General features: G+C 42.4%; 1 protein-coding gene across 1 annotated transcript in view; it reads left to right on the top strand.

Annotated features, from left to right (window-relative positions):
- Positions 1-9,542: 9,542 nt before the first annotated feature.
- The window catches only part of INTS4 (integrator complex subunit 4), a 108,254-nt gene continuing 101,090 nt past the window's right edge, over positions 9,543-16,706 (top strand). Inside the window, exons 1-2 of the mRNA NM_001110065.2 lie at positions 9,543-9,632; positions 13,974-14,168. Of these exons, the coding sequence (NP_001103535.2) occupies positions 9,579-9,632; positions 13,974-14,168 (249 nt within the window). The 5' untranslated portion in view covers positions 9,543-9,578. The remainder of the gene's footprint in view (positions 9,633-13,973; positions 14,169-16,706) is intronic.

The following is a 16,706-nucleotide window of genomic DNA, read 5'->3' on the forward strand; positions in this document are numbered from 1 at the left end:
TGCAGAGGGCCTGAGTTTGATCCCTGGTCAAGGAACTATGATCCTCCCATGCCACGATTGAAATGAAAAGATCCTCCATGCAGCAATGAAGATCCTGCATGCTGCAACTAAGACCCAGCACAGCAAATTAAAAAAAAAAAAAAAAGTCTCACACTGGGTTAGAAGGCAGATTTGTTCCTGACCAGTATAATAAAAGGAAGTCGGGGGAAAAATAAAAAGATACTGTCCCCTTCAAAGGGCAGGTTTGCTAGCATTCCCTCTTTTAAGATTGAGGGTTTCCTAAACTCAGTGTCCTTCATCTGTGTTGCAGATGTACTGTGCATGGCATTGACCTGCATCACCCTTATGGTGTTTAAAGGTCAGGGGGAACCAAAACAAACGTGAAGTTCATGCTGTCTGCTACACTGTGAATAATAAGCTGCTTAAATCCATTTGGGCTTGTTGTCTCCTTACCAGCTGGTTCTATGCAATTTAGCAGCTTAGGGACTCTCTAACCATATGACAGACCCCCAAACTTAATACCTTAAGACTATAACCATTAATTCCTTCTCATAGCCTATAGATTAGGCAGTTCTTCTGGTTTTATTTGGTCTCAATTATGTGTCTGTAGTCAGATGGTAGCTCAGCTAGGGTGGGGCTGATCTTAAATAGCCTCAGCTGGGTGAAGTTGGCTTTGTTCCATGTGGTCATTCACTCTCCAGCAGACTGCTGCTGCTGCTGCTGCTAAGTCACTTCAGTCCGACTCTGTGCGACCCTATAGACGGCAGCCCACCAGGCTCCCCCATCCCTGGGATTCTCCAGGCAAGAACACTGGAGTGGGTTGCCATTTCCTTCTCCAATGCATGAAAGTGAAAAGTGAAAGTGAAGTCGCTCAGTCGTGTCCAACTCTTAAGGACCCCATGGACCGTAGCCCACTAGGCTCCTCCATCCATGGGATTTTCCAGGCAAGAGTACTGGAGTGGGGTGCCATTGCCTTCTCCGTCCAGCAGACTAGGTTGGACTTATTCTCATGGCAATGGTAGGGTTCCAAAACCAAGCAAAAGACATTAAAAACTGGTGTGTGGGTGGAACTTGAGGCCTAGGTTCAAAACTAGCACACTGTTATTAATACTTCCGCTATACTTTACTGGCCAGGCACAAGGCCAGCAGAATTCAAAGGGTGGGGATATAGATTCCATCTCTTAATGGAAGCAGCTTCAAAGGGATTTAAATACAGAGAGGGGAAGAATTGAGGCCATTAAAAAAAAATTATTCTACCTATGCTGGATCCTTTCCAGGAAGGAAGGAGTGGTGATTTACCCACATAGGAATAGATGCATATCCCAGATTCAGATTTGAGTTTTCTACTGCTATAGACTCCCTCTCTCATGTCCAAATTCATGTGTTAAAATCCTAACCCTCTATGAGAAGGTATTAGGAGGTCAGGCCTTTGGAAGGTGATAAGATCATGACGATGGAGCCCTCATGAATGGGCTTATAAAAACAGACCCCTTATAAAACAGATCCCAGAGAGCCCCTTTACATCTTTAACCATGAGGACGTGGAGAGAAGACAGCTGTCTATGAACAGGAATTGAGCTCTCACCAGACGCTGAATCTGAGAGCACCTTCATCTTAGACTTCTCAGCCTCCAGAACTGTGAGCAATAAATTTCTGTTGTTTATAAGCCTCTCAGTCTATGGTATACTGTTTATTTGAATATTTTACTATCTCTATAATCCTGTTGGCTCTATTTTCCTGGAAAACCCTAATAACATCTAATTGTAATGTAGCTGCCACCCTACTGTTCATGGATACCTGATTCATTTTCATGGTATTTCACACATTGCTTCTGAGTAGGAAGCTTATTTTATAATGAAAAAAAATATAGCAAAGAAACTTCTTGGTCTTGCCAGGTATCCATCATTCAGATGTAGCTATGATTTAAAAAAAGAAAAAGGCGTAACAAGCTTTTGCAGACTTAACTGTGGGAGCTGAGAAACAACACATTATGAGTTGGGAAGCTGTCTTACAGGTTTGTGGTATATGCCTCATGTCAACAACTAAAATATGTACTGTTTCTTCCACGTTAGAATACATGATTCCAGAGCTGAGAGGTAGGAGCGGTTCTTGTCACTTTTACATGTAATAACTCATTTATGAATTCTTATGTTCAGGGGATTTGGAGTACTTAGTCCCCAAAGGAGAAGTAGTTTCATTAAAGGACAGTCACTGTTCAATTACATTCAAACGTGTAATGACACTGCCCTGGTCATTTTGGGCTCTTCCTGCTGAGCCAACAGGCAGAGAAAGGATTACTATACTAGTCTGAGTGATCGACTCCAATTTTCAAGGGGAAATTGGGTTGACATTATACAGTAGGAGCAAGGAAGACCTTATTTGAAGCCCAAGGGATTCACCTGGATGCCTCATGGTATTTTCATGTACAGTAATGAAGGTCAAAGGAAAATGTCATCAGTTCAATACAGTTTTTCATTTCAAAATGAAAGCAGACTATTCTTGTTTTCTATACCAGTCTGGCCTTGGCTTCTCAGCTTTATTTCCATCATTCCTTTCTGTTTCCTTTATGCAGTTTACTCTCAATATGAACTGAACTCCGTTTGTTTTTCTAAGTGCACCAAACTCCTTCCTGCAGGCTTGTATCTAATAATAACAATGATAATCCTTTGTACCAATGATGCAAAAATGTGCATTTCCTGTCTCTGAAATTGAGACGTATCTTAAGATTGCTGTTGGCCAATTGTTCACGTGTAGACTGGGTCATGGGGGCTCAGTGGTAAAGAATCCACCTGCCAGTGGAGGAGATGTGGTTCGATTCCTGGGTCTAGAAGATCCCATGAGAAGGAAATGTTAACCCACTCCAGTATTCTTGCCTAGGAAATCCCATGGACAGAGAAGGCTGGTGAGCTACAGTCCATGGGGCTGCAAAGAGTCGGACACAACTAAACAACTAAACAACAACAACAACAGCAAGACTAGCTCATAGCAATTCATGTTGTCATCACTTCAATTGAATTGTGTGAGTGTTGTTTTTAATTGTCATTTAAAAACACAGCAGGATGACATAGGATACAAATCTTTGTCTAAAGAAGTTTAAGTCAGCTATTTTCAGTAAGTATACCTAAATCTAAGCAATATGAAACCACTGTTTTTAATTTCAGCATTTTTTGTTAGAGTTTTACAATTTCTGACAGCTTCAGTTCAGTTCAGTCCAGTCGCTCAGTCGTGTCTGACTCTTTGCGACCCCATGAATTGCAGCATGCCTGGCCTCCCTGTCCATCACCAACTCCCGGAGTTCACTCAAACTCATGTCCATCCAGTAGGTGATGCCATCCAGTCATCTCATCCTCTGTCATCCCCTTCTCCTCCTGCAGCTTATTTTTGATCAAATATGGTAACAATAACAATAATGGCTGGGACTTCCCTGGTAGTCCAGTGGCTAAGACTCCATGCTTAGGCAAAGCGGGGGACTAGGGTTTGATCCCTGGTCAGGGAACTAGATCCCACATGCCACAACTAAGAGATCCCATGTCATGATCGTAAAAAGTGAAAGTTACTCAGTCATGTCTGCCTCTTTGCGACCCCATGGACTATACAGTCCATGGAATTCTCCAGGCCAGAACACTGGAGTGGGTAGCCTCTCCCTTCTCCAGGAGAGCTTCCCAACCCAGGGATTGAACCCAGGCTTCCCACATTGCAGATGGATTCTTTACCAGCTGAGCCACAAGAGAAGCCCAAGAATACTGGAGTGTGTAGCCTATCCCTTCTCCAAGAGATCTTCCCAACCCAGGAAATGAACTGGGGTCTCCTGCATTGCAAGCAGATTCTTTACCAACTGAGGTATCAGGGAAGCCCGATGACCATAGTTCCCGCATGCCACACAAAATCCCACATGCTGCAACAAAGATGGAAAGTCCCTCATGCTACAACTGAGACCCAGCACAGCCAAATAAATGAATATTTTAAAAAATAATAGCCACTAACACTTAGCACTGGTTGCTAAGTGCCTTTCATTTCACTGGACGTATTTGTATTTATGGTAATCTCTTCAGTCTGAGATGCCTTTCTTTCTTTCTAGAAAATTCACTATTTTAAAGCCAGATTAAAAATCATTTCCTCTGTAAAACTTCCCTGAGGCACCCTGAAGTTAGGTCTGTTTGAAGCACTTGGCTCTGTTATCCAGCACATTTTGCCCACTAATGATCAGTTTGGGTGTCTCCCTTTCCAGTTAGACTGTAGAACCTTGAGGGTAAAAACCATCTTTTCAGCCTTTTGGACTCTTCTCTGCCTACCATAGCCTTCTTTTTATATGCACTCTACATTAATTCATTTCAAAGAATGAAACCATAAACGTCTGTCAACTAAAAACTGGCACTTGCCAAGAGCATTTGCCAGTGACTGAACAACAACAAGGGCATTTGCCATCTGCCTGTGTTGCTGCAGTTGCTGACTTTTGACACTCCCTGAAGGGAGTTTAGGGTGGAGAGTCAGGCACTCTGTGCTCCAGTGAAACTGGTGGGACAGCTCTTTAGATAGTTGGGTGTGTTCAGGAACTGATTTCATGATCCCAATTCTTGCATCTGATGAACTCCTTATTGCAAAATTCAGACTTAAATTGAAGAAGGTAGAGAAAACCAATAGACCATTCATGTATGAACAAAATCAAATCCCTTATGATTATATAGTGAAAGTGACAAATAGATTCAAGGGATTATATCTGATATACAGAGTGCCTGAAGAACTATGGATGGAGGTTCATGACATTGTACAGGAGGCAGTGATCAAGACCATCCCCAATAAAAAGAAATTCAAAAGGCAACATGGTTGTCTGAGGAGGCCTTACAAATAGCTGAGAAAAGAAGAGAAGCAAAAGGCAAAGGAGAAAAGGAAAGATATATCCATTTGAATGCAGAGTTCCAAAGAATAGCAAGGAGAGATAAGAAAGCCTTCCTCAGGGATCAGTGCAAAGAAATAGAGGATTTGGCTTCACTTGAGCCAAAGAATGCTCAAGTGAAGTCGCTCAGTCGTGTCTGACTCTTTGTGACCCCATGGACTGTAGCCCACCAGGCTCCTCCGTCTGTGGAATTCTCCAGGCAAGAATACTGGAGTCGGTTGCCATTTCCTTCTCCAGGGGATCTTCCTGACTCAGGGATCGAACCCAGGTCTCCTGCATTGCAGGCAGATGCTTTAACCCAAGAATGGTCAAACGACCGCATAATTGCACTCATCTCACATGCTAGTAAAGTAATGCTCAAAATTCTCCAAGCCAGGCTTCAACAGTATGTGAATTGTGAACTTCCAGAAGATCAAGCTGGATTTAGAGAAGGCAGAGGAATCAGAGATCAAATTGCCAACATCATTGAAAAACATCAACATCATTGAAAAAGCAAGAGTTCCAGAGAAGTGTGTACTTCTGGTTTATTGACTATGCCAAAACTTTTGACTGTGTGGATAACAACAAACTGTGGAAAATTCTTAAAGAGATGGGAATACCAGACCACCTGACCTGCTTCCTGAGAAATCTGTATGCAGGTCAAGAAGCAACAGTTAGAACTGGACATGGAACAACAGACTGATTCCAAACCGTGAAAGGAGTACGTCAAGGCTGTATATTGTCACCCTGCTTATTTAACTTATATGCAAAGTACATCATGAGAAACGCTGGGCTGGATAAAGCATAAGCTGGAATCAAGATTGCCAGGAGAAATATCAGTAACCTCAGATATGCAGATGACACTGCCCTTATGGCAGAAAGTGAAGAAGAACTAAAGAACCTCTTGATGAAAGAGAAAGAAGAGAGTGAAAAAGTTGGCTTAAAACTCAACATTTAGAAAACTAAGATCATGGCATCTGGTCCCATCACTTCATGGCAAATAGATAGGGAAACAGTGGAAACAGTGAGAGACTTTATTTCCTTGGGCTCCAAAATCACCGCAGATGGTGACTGCCACCATGAAATTAAAAGATGCTTGCTCCTTGGAAGAAAAACTATGACCAACCTATACAGCATATTAAAAAGGTGAGACATTATTTGCCAACAAAAGTCCGTCTAGTAAAAGCTGTGGTTTTCCAGTAGTCATGTATGGATGTGGGAGTTGGACTATAAAGAAAGCTGTGTGCCAAAGAATTGATGCTTTTGAACTGTGGTGTTGGAGAAGACCCTTGAGAGTCCCTTGGACTGCAAGGAGATCCAACCAGTCCATCCTAAAGGAAATCAGTACTGAATATTTATGTGGAAGGACTGATGCTGAAGCTGAAACTCTAATAATTTGGCCACCTGATGTGAAGAACTGACTCAATGGAAAAGACCCTGATGCTGGGAAAGATTGAAGGTGGGAGGAGAAGGGGATGACAGGGATGAGATGGTTGGATGGTATCACCGACTTGATGGACATGAGTTTGAATAAGCTCTGGAAGTTGGTGATGGACAGGGAAGCCTGGTGTGCTGCAGTTCATGGGGTGGCAAAGAGACACGACTGAATGACTGAACTGACTGACTGACTGAATCCTTGCATCTCCTCACATCTCAGTTCAGTTCAGTCACTCAATCGTGTCTGACTCTTTGTGACCCCATGAATTGCAGCACGCCAGGCCTCCCTGTCCATCACCAACTCCTGGAGTTCACCCAAACCCACATCCACCGAGTCCCTCCATGGTGATATCAGCTCCTTGTGACTAGCAGAAAAACTAGTCACTTGATTTGTGAGTTGATTGATTGCAATGAATTCCCCCTTCACTAAAATTTTATATATTGACCTTCCCCCCACTGCCTATTTGGAGTAGTCTCTCAGAACTATCTGAGATGCTGTCTTTTGGCTTCCCTGGTGGCTCAGCTGGTAAAGAATCTGCCTGCCAATGAAGGAGATGCAAGAGACGTGGGTTTGATCCCCGCATCAGGAAGATTCCCTGGAGAAGGAAATGGCAACCCATTCCAGTATTCTTGCCTGGAAAATTCCATGGACAGAAGAGCCTGGCTGGCTACAGTCCATGTGGTCACAAAGTGTTGGCCACAACTGAACACACATGCCTTTTTCTCTTGGGCTGTAGTCCTCATTTTGCCCCCAATAAAACTTAGCTCACAGCTCTCAGGTTGTGCATCTTTTTAGTTGACACAGCTAAAGTGTAATGCAGGATGTAAACCTTGACCTTGGATTTATTAACACCAGCATGTGAACTACACTTTATAGTGCAAAGTATTTCTGCATTATTTCATTCCGCTACATCTTTGTTGGGTTAGGTGTTACTGCCATTGTAGTTGAGGCTACTTGTTCATTAAGTGCCAGCTGTAGCGAAGCAGGAGGGAAGGGCGCAGGGCACAACCTTTAAAAGAATGACAATAGCTAAGAGTTCCCTGGTGGCCCAGAGGTTAGGATTCCAAGCTTTCACTGCTGTGGCCTGGGTTCAATCCCTGGTCAGAGTAATGAGATGCTGCAAGCCACATGTCACAGCCAAAAAACAAACAAACAAATAAAAAGAATGACATAACCATTGAGGATAAGACATAAACTGGTTAGAACCAAGTAGGTCCAAGATGGCAGAAGATTCACCTTCCAGTAGACCTGGAGCTTCATTATATGTTCATTGTAGTATATTAGCATATGCTAAATGACACCCCTACAGGCACCATGACAGTTCTGAGCTCAACCATAAAAGACCAGAAAGTGGGTGGTGGCCCAGTTCCTGGAAATTCCATCCCTTTCCTGAAATAGTTGGAGTAATCCTCCCACTCATTAGTCTATGAGATTACTCAGCCCATAAAAACTAATCACCTCGTATTTCAGGGCCTCTCATCTTATGAGTGGACACACACTCTGTCTTTGGAGGCTGTTCCTCCCAGGTTCGCACTTGCCTTTTGAGACAAGGCATTCTTGTTTATGGGATGTGTATCTCATTCTGTTTATGGGATGTGTATTTCTCTAAATAAATCCACTGCTTACCTATCACTTTGCTTCTTGCTGAAATCTTTCTGTGCTGAGACATAAAGAACCTGAGCTTCAGTAAGTCCTGACACGAGGTGAGCAATTTTAACTGAAAGACAGTGGGTTCAAGTCTCACCTCATGGGTTCAAGTCCCAGTCAGAGTTTTGGCTGGGTTCAAATCCCATCTGAGTTATGTGATCTGAAGCTTTGTTGCTTGATCCTTGGCCTCAGAATTCTTTCCACTCTCCCCTAGCTATCAGATGATAGCTTGATTCATTAAAGGATAGGTAGCTTTTCAATAACTGGAATGAGAGAGCAGGAAAAAGTACCCTAGGCCAGGAGAGGTTTGGAGGGGTGGCATACAGCTTTGTAAGCAGATAGGGTGGGGGGGTCCCTAGAAAAAGATGTAAGAAAAGCCATTTTTGGCTTAAGCCATTGTTTGATCTAAGCCTGACCACAATGCTTGTCCTTGAACAGGTCTCAGTAATTAATTATCTTGAGAGAAGTGAGGGAATGAAGGAACAAAAGAAATACGTTTTCATGTTCCTTGCAGTCAAAAACCAGTTTTTCCTTAAAAATATATATGTAACAATCTGATATATGTCTTTGAGTTCTGCAAGAACTAATGTTCCCCACTCACGTGGAAGATGGAATGATGATGTCGACCCTCCTGACTTCAATCAACTAAAGCTTGGGCCCTGTAAACCTCTGCCCCAATCCAATGCTGAATTCTCCTCTGCGCAAGCGCCTTCATGAATGAATATGCATGCACCCTTAGGCTTCTGTGGTAGGTCAGAATCTGCCTACAGTGCATGACACCTGAGCTTGATCCCTGGGTCAGGAAGATCCCCTGGAGGAGGGGACAGCAATTCACTTCAGTATTCTTGCCTGGAGAATTCCATGGATGGAGTGGCCTGGTGGGCTACGATCAACGGGGTCTCAAAGAGCTGGACACCATCGAGCGACTAATACTTAGCTTAAAGCGTCCCCAGTTTTGCTGTTTGGAGACACTGCTTTGGGGAAGATCGCTTGTGCTGTCCTTACTTGCTGCAAGTAATATGTCCTTGGAACTTTGGTTAGTTGGATCTTCAGGCTTGACACCAACCACAAGGCAAACTCAGTTTTTGAGCAACAGCTCGATCAAAAGGCGAGCACAGGATACAGACAGATAGCAAATACTGAGAACAGCAATGGATGATGGAGCTGTCAGCTTGACCTCTTTATGTTATCTTCTGAGTCAGAATCCTCATACAGCTCCAGGTTTTATCTCTAGCTCTGGATAGCTCCACCTCTGCCCTTTACACTGTAGCACTTCCCCCGACCCTCCGTTTCCCTCCGTCAATCAAACCCAACAGAAAGCCCCCCAAAGCTCCCATTGGCTCCTCCAGCCTTTCCGACCCGCCTCCTCCTGCCAGAAGCCCCGCCCCCTGTGCTACGCTCCGGCTCCGGTTTCCGTTCCTCCCGCTCAGCAGGCGTAGGTCGCTAAATCCAGACGCACAGCGACAAGGCAGTCGAGCAGCCGGAAGCGGCTTCTCTTTCCCGGAACCCCACTGCCTTGTGGGACAGCGGCTGGTTCCTCCCTCCTGGGCAAGCTTTTTCGTATTCCTCTGCCTACCTCAGCCCCGTCGGGTACGGAAGCTGAGAAGGTGTATGGGCAACCATGGCGGCCCATCTGAAGAAGCGGGTTTATGAGGAGTTCACTAAGGTGGTTCAGGTAAGCTCTGGAAGGAAAGGTCTCAGGACTGGTCTGGGAAAGGGGAAGGTTATCCACGCCCAGACACTTTGCCAGAACTGGCGCCACAAAGCTGGGTAGGGTGCCAGTGCTGCCAGTGCTTTGGTAGGCTGCCTCTCTGACTACACGTTAGTGGGCGTGTTCATTGGCCGCTGCTGTTGTCAGTATTAACATGTGAAGTCTGACAATAAAAAAAACTATTAGAAGAAGCAAACAGCAACTTACAATTTACGAAAGTATCTTATCTGTTATCTCATTTTATTCATGTTACATTCAGTTCAGCAGCTCAGTCGTGTCCGACTCTTTGCGACCCCATGGACTGCAGCACGCCAGGCCTCCCTGTCCATCACCAACTCCCGGAGTTTACTCAAACTCATGTCCATCGAGTGGGTGATGCCGTCCAACCATCTCATCCTCTGTCGTCCTCTTCTCCTCCCGCCTTTAATCTTTCCCAGCATCAGGGTTTTTTTTTTTTTTCCCCAATGAGTCAGTTCTTCGCATCAGGTGGCCAAAGTATTGGAGTTTCAGCTTCAGCATCAGTCCTTCCAATGAATATTCGGGACTGATTTCCTTTAGGTTTGACTGGTTTAATCTCCTTGCTGTCCAAGGGACTTCCGAGAGGCTTCCCCAAACACCACATTTCATTAGCATCCTCGTTTTACAAATGAGGACTTTGAGACTTCTGGTGGGGTATTGACAAATTTCCTCCCAACTCCCATTAGCAAAAAAGTGCCCAAAGCCAAATTGGCTGTATGCAGAGCTCTAAGGGTTTGGAAGAGGCATCTATAGGAATCCTCAAGATCCAGTCACAGCAGGCGAGGGTCACAGGCTTCATAGGGGTTGAAGTTTTCGTTCGTAGAACAGCTCACTTATAAAGGAGGGCAGTACCATGCTTCCTCCTTTGGAGTTGTTTCAGGACTGAGGGGCCCAAACCGTGTCAACAGTCAGTGATTCTCTATGTATTTCCTCAGAGAGATCGCTAAAGTAGAGGTTGATCCCAAGTCATACGTTGTGTCCTGCTTCTCTGACTTTGTGTATCCAAATCACCTGGGCTCTGTTAAAATGTAGATTCTACTTAGTAAGTGAGTTTTCTGGGGGAGGCAAGGCAATAATCTGCATTTCTGAAGAGCCCCTGGTTAATGTCAGCCAATAGCAGGTTTCCATCCATAGACTTGTGGCCTAGCAAGATTTAGACCATGCAGCAGGACGCTGATCCTTAAATATGTCATTTATTCCTTCAACAAGAGTTTATTGAATAAAGTAGTGGTTATTATGTATCAATATTGGGTATGGTGAAAGGTGCTGAGCTATAAAATCCAAAACACATTAGGGTTTCTGTCCTTTCGGAACTCACAGGCGAGCGAGAGATGTGGAGCATCATATCTGAGATTATAGTACAGAGAGGTAATTGCATCGACAAACCAAGTCTTCCTTACTCTTTTACAACTACTTCTTTTTCTGAAAACTAGCCAAACTCTCTTGCCCTTTGTGATTTAACAGTATTCCTTCATTGCCTTTTTCGTTTTTTTGTGTATGTGACATATTTCCGTTGTGTGTAGGGAAGTTAGTTGGCTTCTTGTTCTTGTTTTTTTTTTTTTTCTGAAAATAACTTTGATACTCACCTTGTCAGTCTTGTTGCTCCTTTTTATGTGAAATTCTTTTTCTTGAACTTTTAGAATGAGTCAAGATTCAGGAAAGCTTTACAGCGCTCCCTCTTCCGTGGCTTGCTTTTTGGGATTTCCTAGCTCTGGATTCCTTTGCCCCCATTTAAAAAACAAATTGTGCCAAATAAACATAACAGGATTTATCATTTTAACCATTTTTTAAGTGTGGAGTTCAATGACATTAAGTCCATTCACTTTGTTGGGCAGTATCAGTTCCTTTCTTTATTCTGTTGTTCCCTCTTACCAAGACTGCTCACCTCTCCTCCAGTATACTGTGTGTTTGGATCTTTCCAAACTTTTGTATCTGTTGTCTCTTTTACATAGAATGGATGTCATTCTTCCCTCTCTTTTGGTTCTCCACTCCGTGGACTTAGGTTTTGCTTTAGTCTCTCCTCCCCTACTGCTGTAGCACTCATCTATTTGTACTTATCACTCGGTGCTACTGTTCAGTTCAGTTCAGTCGCTCAGTTGTGTCCTACTTTTTGCGACCCCATGAATTGCAGCACGCCAGGCCTCCCTGTCCATCACCAACTCCCGGAGTTCACTCAGACTCACGTCCTTCGAGTCAGTGATGCCATCCAGCCATCTTATCCTCTGTCATCCCCTTCTCCTCCTGCCCCCAATCTCTCCCAGCATCAGAGTCTTTTCCAGTGAGTCAACTCTTCGCATGAGGTGGCTGAAGTACTGGAGTTTCAGCTTTAGAATCATTCCTTCCAAAGAAATCCCAGGGCTGATCTCCTTCAGAATGGACTGGTTGGATCTCCTTGCAGTCCAAGGGACTCTCAAGAGTCTTCTCCAACACCACAGTTCAAAAGCATCAATTCTTCGGCGCTTAGCCTTCTTCACAGTCCAACTCTCACATCCATACATGACCACTGGAAAAACCATAGCCTTGACTAGATGGACCTTTGTTGGCAAAGTAATGTCTCTGCTTTTGAATATGCTATCTAGGTTGGTCATAACTTTCCTTCCAAGGAGTAAGCGTCTTTTAATTTCGTGGCTGCAGTCACCATCTGCAGTGATTTTGGAGCTACTGTAATTACTAGTATTTGTTTCTGCCTACCAGTTTGGGCTCCTTGAGGGCAGAGGTAACGCTTGGTTCATCTGTGTTCCCTGGATAGACCATAGGGCCTGGCGCACTAAAATATTGATGGTTGAATGATAGCAGATATTGGTTTGTCCTTCTCCTTATGTGCTCCTTAGGGAAAAAAAATCTTCCCAGTTTTTTTACCTAACTGCTGATAACACTGAAGAATGAATTTGTGTGGAATAGGATGGAAATGGGTAAGGATTTTAAGAGCTCATTTCTTTGCTTCATTGTTCGTAAATGGTTACCACAGAGTAATCACCTGAGATCTTAGTGCTTCTGTTATTTTTCCTCTGCCATGAAGATGAGAGCGAGAGAATTGATATGTATGTGTTTGTACAACAAAGACATTGTAGTTTAGACTTCTCAGGTATCCCTATGATGTAAGTATTGTATTCCTTTTTATAGAAGGAGGAGACCTGTAGCTACCAAGTGATAATTTAACTCAAATTCCTTTGATTTCAAAGCCCTTAGTCTTATTATCATGCCATGCCATGTTCCCGTCTAGACTAATCCGACTCTCTAGTCTGCAGAGGTGTAATTTTATAAAGAGATGATTCTTCAAGGTATCATTGTGATGCATCAAGTGTTAAGGAAAATTATTGATTACAACTTTATTCTTATGTTGTGATCCTCTCTATATCTATCCCAGGGCCTTACTTAAGCCCTGGAGTGAAGGTTCCCTTTTACATGAACTTTTTGACACTCCTTATATGTAACAGACGTGTCTGAAATAGTTCTAGTTATGTACTATCCTTGAGAGAATCGAGAAGACAGTTGCTCAGCTAATTTGGTGTGTTCTGTGGTTCAGATGAGGATTCCTGATTGAGAAAGAGTAGCGGTAGGTCATCATTCCTATTTTATAGATGGTGAAACTGAGAAGTATGACATCCTTAGAAGAGAGCAGCAGAGTTGGATCTCAGAGAGAACTCCTAATTCCACATCAGTCATTTAGTAAACATTTATTAAATAGCTGCAGTTTGCTAGGCATGTGGCAATGCATTTTTCCCTTATACTGTCTATTCTTCTAATAAAGGTAGAATGATTTGGGTGAAAATAGTCATCTGTTTTGAGAGGAAGATTTTTTTCCTCAGTGTAAGCTGTAGACTGTTCCTGTTGGTTCTGGGTTTCTCAGGAGGGAAGGTGAGCCTAGTAAGTGCTTTAGCACAGTCTGAATATATTTGCTGAATTGAGATTTCTGTTCTAATAAAGAGTGGAATAGATCCTTTGTGTGTCCTCTTAACCCCGAAGCTACAGCAATCCTAAGAGATAGGCAGAACAAAATATTATGGACATACTTTACAGAGAAAGAAACTGAGACTTGAAGAAATGAAATGACTTTCCCAAAGCCATTGGAGCTAGTGAAAAGCAAAATTGGGGCTCATAACTTTCTCTCCAGTTGGGTCTTTTTCTAGTTCATAACGCTGCTTTTTTGTTTAGGCTAGGTCTGTTACCCAAATACATTATTTGGTGTAGGAAAAGTTAATTTTCATTAAATGAGGCAAAGTTAGATTTGTAGACTCTTTGTTTTCAGCCAGGTTTTCATGTTTTATCTTCCTTACCCTCTTGCAGCAACAACAGGAAGAAGTTGCTACTAAGAAACTCCGAATGACAAAACCAAGTAAATCTGCAGCACTCCACATAGATCTATGTAAGGCTACCTCCCCAGCAGATGCTTTGCAGTACCTACTTCAGTTTGCCAGGAAGCCTGTTGAGGCAGAAAGTGTGGAGGGAGTCGTCAGGATTCTCTTGGAACATTATTACAAGGTAAGAAGGTCTTGGGACCTGATGGCAGTAGGTATGAGAGTTGTATTATATCTGCAGAATGGGTTAAAATGGAAAATAAATAAGGTGTTCATTCAGCAGTCTTTTCCTGAGTGTCTTCTATATGCTAGGCGCTGTGGATACCGAGATGAAAAAGGTCCAAAAGATCCAAAAAGATCCTCTCCTTAGAAGCTTGGGGTAGCTAGATGGAGACAGATGTGAATGATAAAATGCATCAAATTGCTGAGGGTACTGAGAGTGCAGTGGAGCACAGAGGAGGAGTTAACTTCAACCAGGACCCTCTGTAAGCAGATTTGCCTCTGGTATATAGTCTTCTCTCTGCTGTTACTGCTTTAGTTCAGGGCCCCAATATCTTAACTGCAGTAGCCCCTCATTTTTTTTTTAAGTTATGTAGCATTTTATTTCTCTGTTTTCATAGGCTAGAAAAAAGCATCAAGTCATGCATGATTAAATACAGAAAACAGTTTAAAGAGAGAAAATGAAATTTACAAAATACATTTTTTTTTAGTTTTTGTTTGTGAGATCTGAGGTAAAAGAAGAAATGATTTGTAAATATTTGAATCACAGATGACTTAGAATTTGAAACTTTAGTATGAAAATTATTAAGCTTATAGTAAAGTAGAGACAGTACTATAATGAACTCCCAAATAACCCATCTTTGGGGTTAAATAGTTAATGTTTTGTCAAATTTGCTTTATTTGCTTTCCTGAAGTTTTTGTTAAAGTATCATAATATTTTCCCCTAAATAGTTGATTAAATACCTCTTAAAACGGTACATTGAAAAAAGATATAACCATCTAACCACCTCAATATAATTCAGTTATTCCTTAATGTCATCTAACAAATAGTTTGTATTCAAATTTCTCTGGTGGCGATGGTTTAGTTGCTAAGTTATGTCCAACTCTTGTGACCCTATGGGCTGTAACCCGCCAGGCTCCTCTGTCCATGGAATTTCCCTTCAACAGAGGATAGTGGAGTGGGTTGTCCTTTCCTTCACCAGGGGATCTTCCCAGGGATAATCCTGTGTCTCCTGCATTGGCAGGCAAATTCTATACCACTGAGCCATGAAGAAAGCCCCAAATTTCTCTAGTTGTTTCCACAATATCTTGTTAAGGTTGATATGTTCAAATCAGAATGCAAACTGTGTCCACGCCTGGCATTTGCTTTTTGTAAAATCTGGAACAGTTTTTATTATTTTGGTGATATGATCTATTAAAGAAATTTGGTCAGTTGTTTTACAAACTGTCTTGTTTTCTGAATTTGTTTACTTCCTTGGTTAACTTGTTCCTCTATCTCCTATATTTACTATGAACTGGAAGTTAGATCAGTAGACTTTGTTAGATCCCAGATAAGCATACTTTTGAAAATTTTAAGAATACCTTATAAATGATTTGTACTTCATATTTACATCAATCAGGATGTATATATATTGAAGTCCCTCCTTGCTTCTTATCTTTTTCCCTTTAGTCTCTTTTATTTTTATAAACTATCTGTATTTAAATATTTTATGTATGATCTAAAAAGTCCTTTTCTTCACGTATATAATGTTGTAGCTTAATCAGAATGGTTGCAGTTTTCCAAAGACCTTGTGTGTTTTCAGAAGTCAGTGTCTTTTCCCATGTTGTTACCTCAGCCTAGAACCCCTCTCCTTGACACGAACCTGGTCTGGTGTGTCATTTTCTCTGTCAAGTATATTGCTTTCTCAGTCTTTCCACTTATCTTTCCTTCTGCTTGGAACACTTCCCTCAGGTGCTCATATGTCTGTTTCCCACACTGCATTCAAGCCTTTGCTTAAATGTTACTTTTTCATTAAGGTCTTCTTTTATCACTCTATTTGAAATTGAAACTGCCTATCCCACTTTCAGCACTTTCTAGCCCCTTCCTTTATTTTGTTTTCTCCAGAGCACTTAACATCTTCTAATATTGTATATAATTTTCTCATTTATTTTGTTCCTTGTCCATTTCCTTGTACAAGGATGTAAGATTCTCTTGAACAATATGGGACTTTTTTTTTTCTTCCAGTTTTATTGAGATATAATGACATACAGCACTATTTACATTTAAGGATACAGCATAATGATTTGGCTTGCGTAAATCATACAGAAATACAGTTCAGTTCAGTTCAGTCACTCAATTGTGTCCGACTCTTTGCGACCCTATGAACCGCAGCATGCCAGGCCTCCCTGTCCATCACAACTCCTGGAGTGTACCCAAACTCATGTCCATCAAGTTGGCAATGCCATCCAACCATCTCATCCTCTGTTGTCCCCTTTTCCTCCTGCCCTCAATCTTTCCCAGCATCAGGGTCTTTTCAAATGAGTCAGTTCTTCGCATCAGGTGGCCAAAGTATTGGAGTTTCACCTTCAACATCAGTCCTTCCAATGAACACCCAGGACTGATTTCCTTTAGGATTGACTGGTTGGATCTCCTTGCAGTCCAAAGGACTCCCAAGAGTCTTCTCCAACACCACAGTTCAAAAACATCAGTTCTTCGGTGCTCAGCTTTATATATAGTCCAACT

Source organism: Bos taurus, chromosome 29 (genome assembly GCF_002263795.3).
Source record: "Bos taurus isolate L1 Dominette 01449 registration number 42190680 breed Hereford chromosome 29, ARS-UCD2.0, whole genome shotgun sequence".
Lineage (NCBI taxonomy): Eukaryota > Metazoa > Chordata > Mammalia > Artiodactyla > Bovidae > Bos > Bos taurus.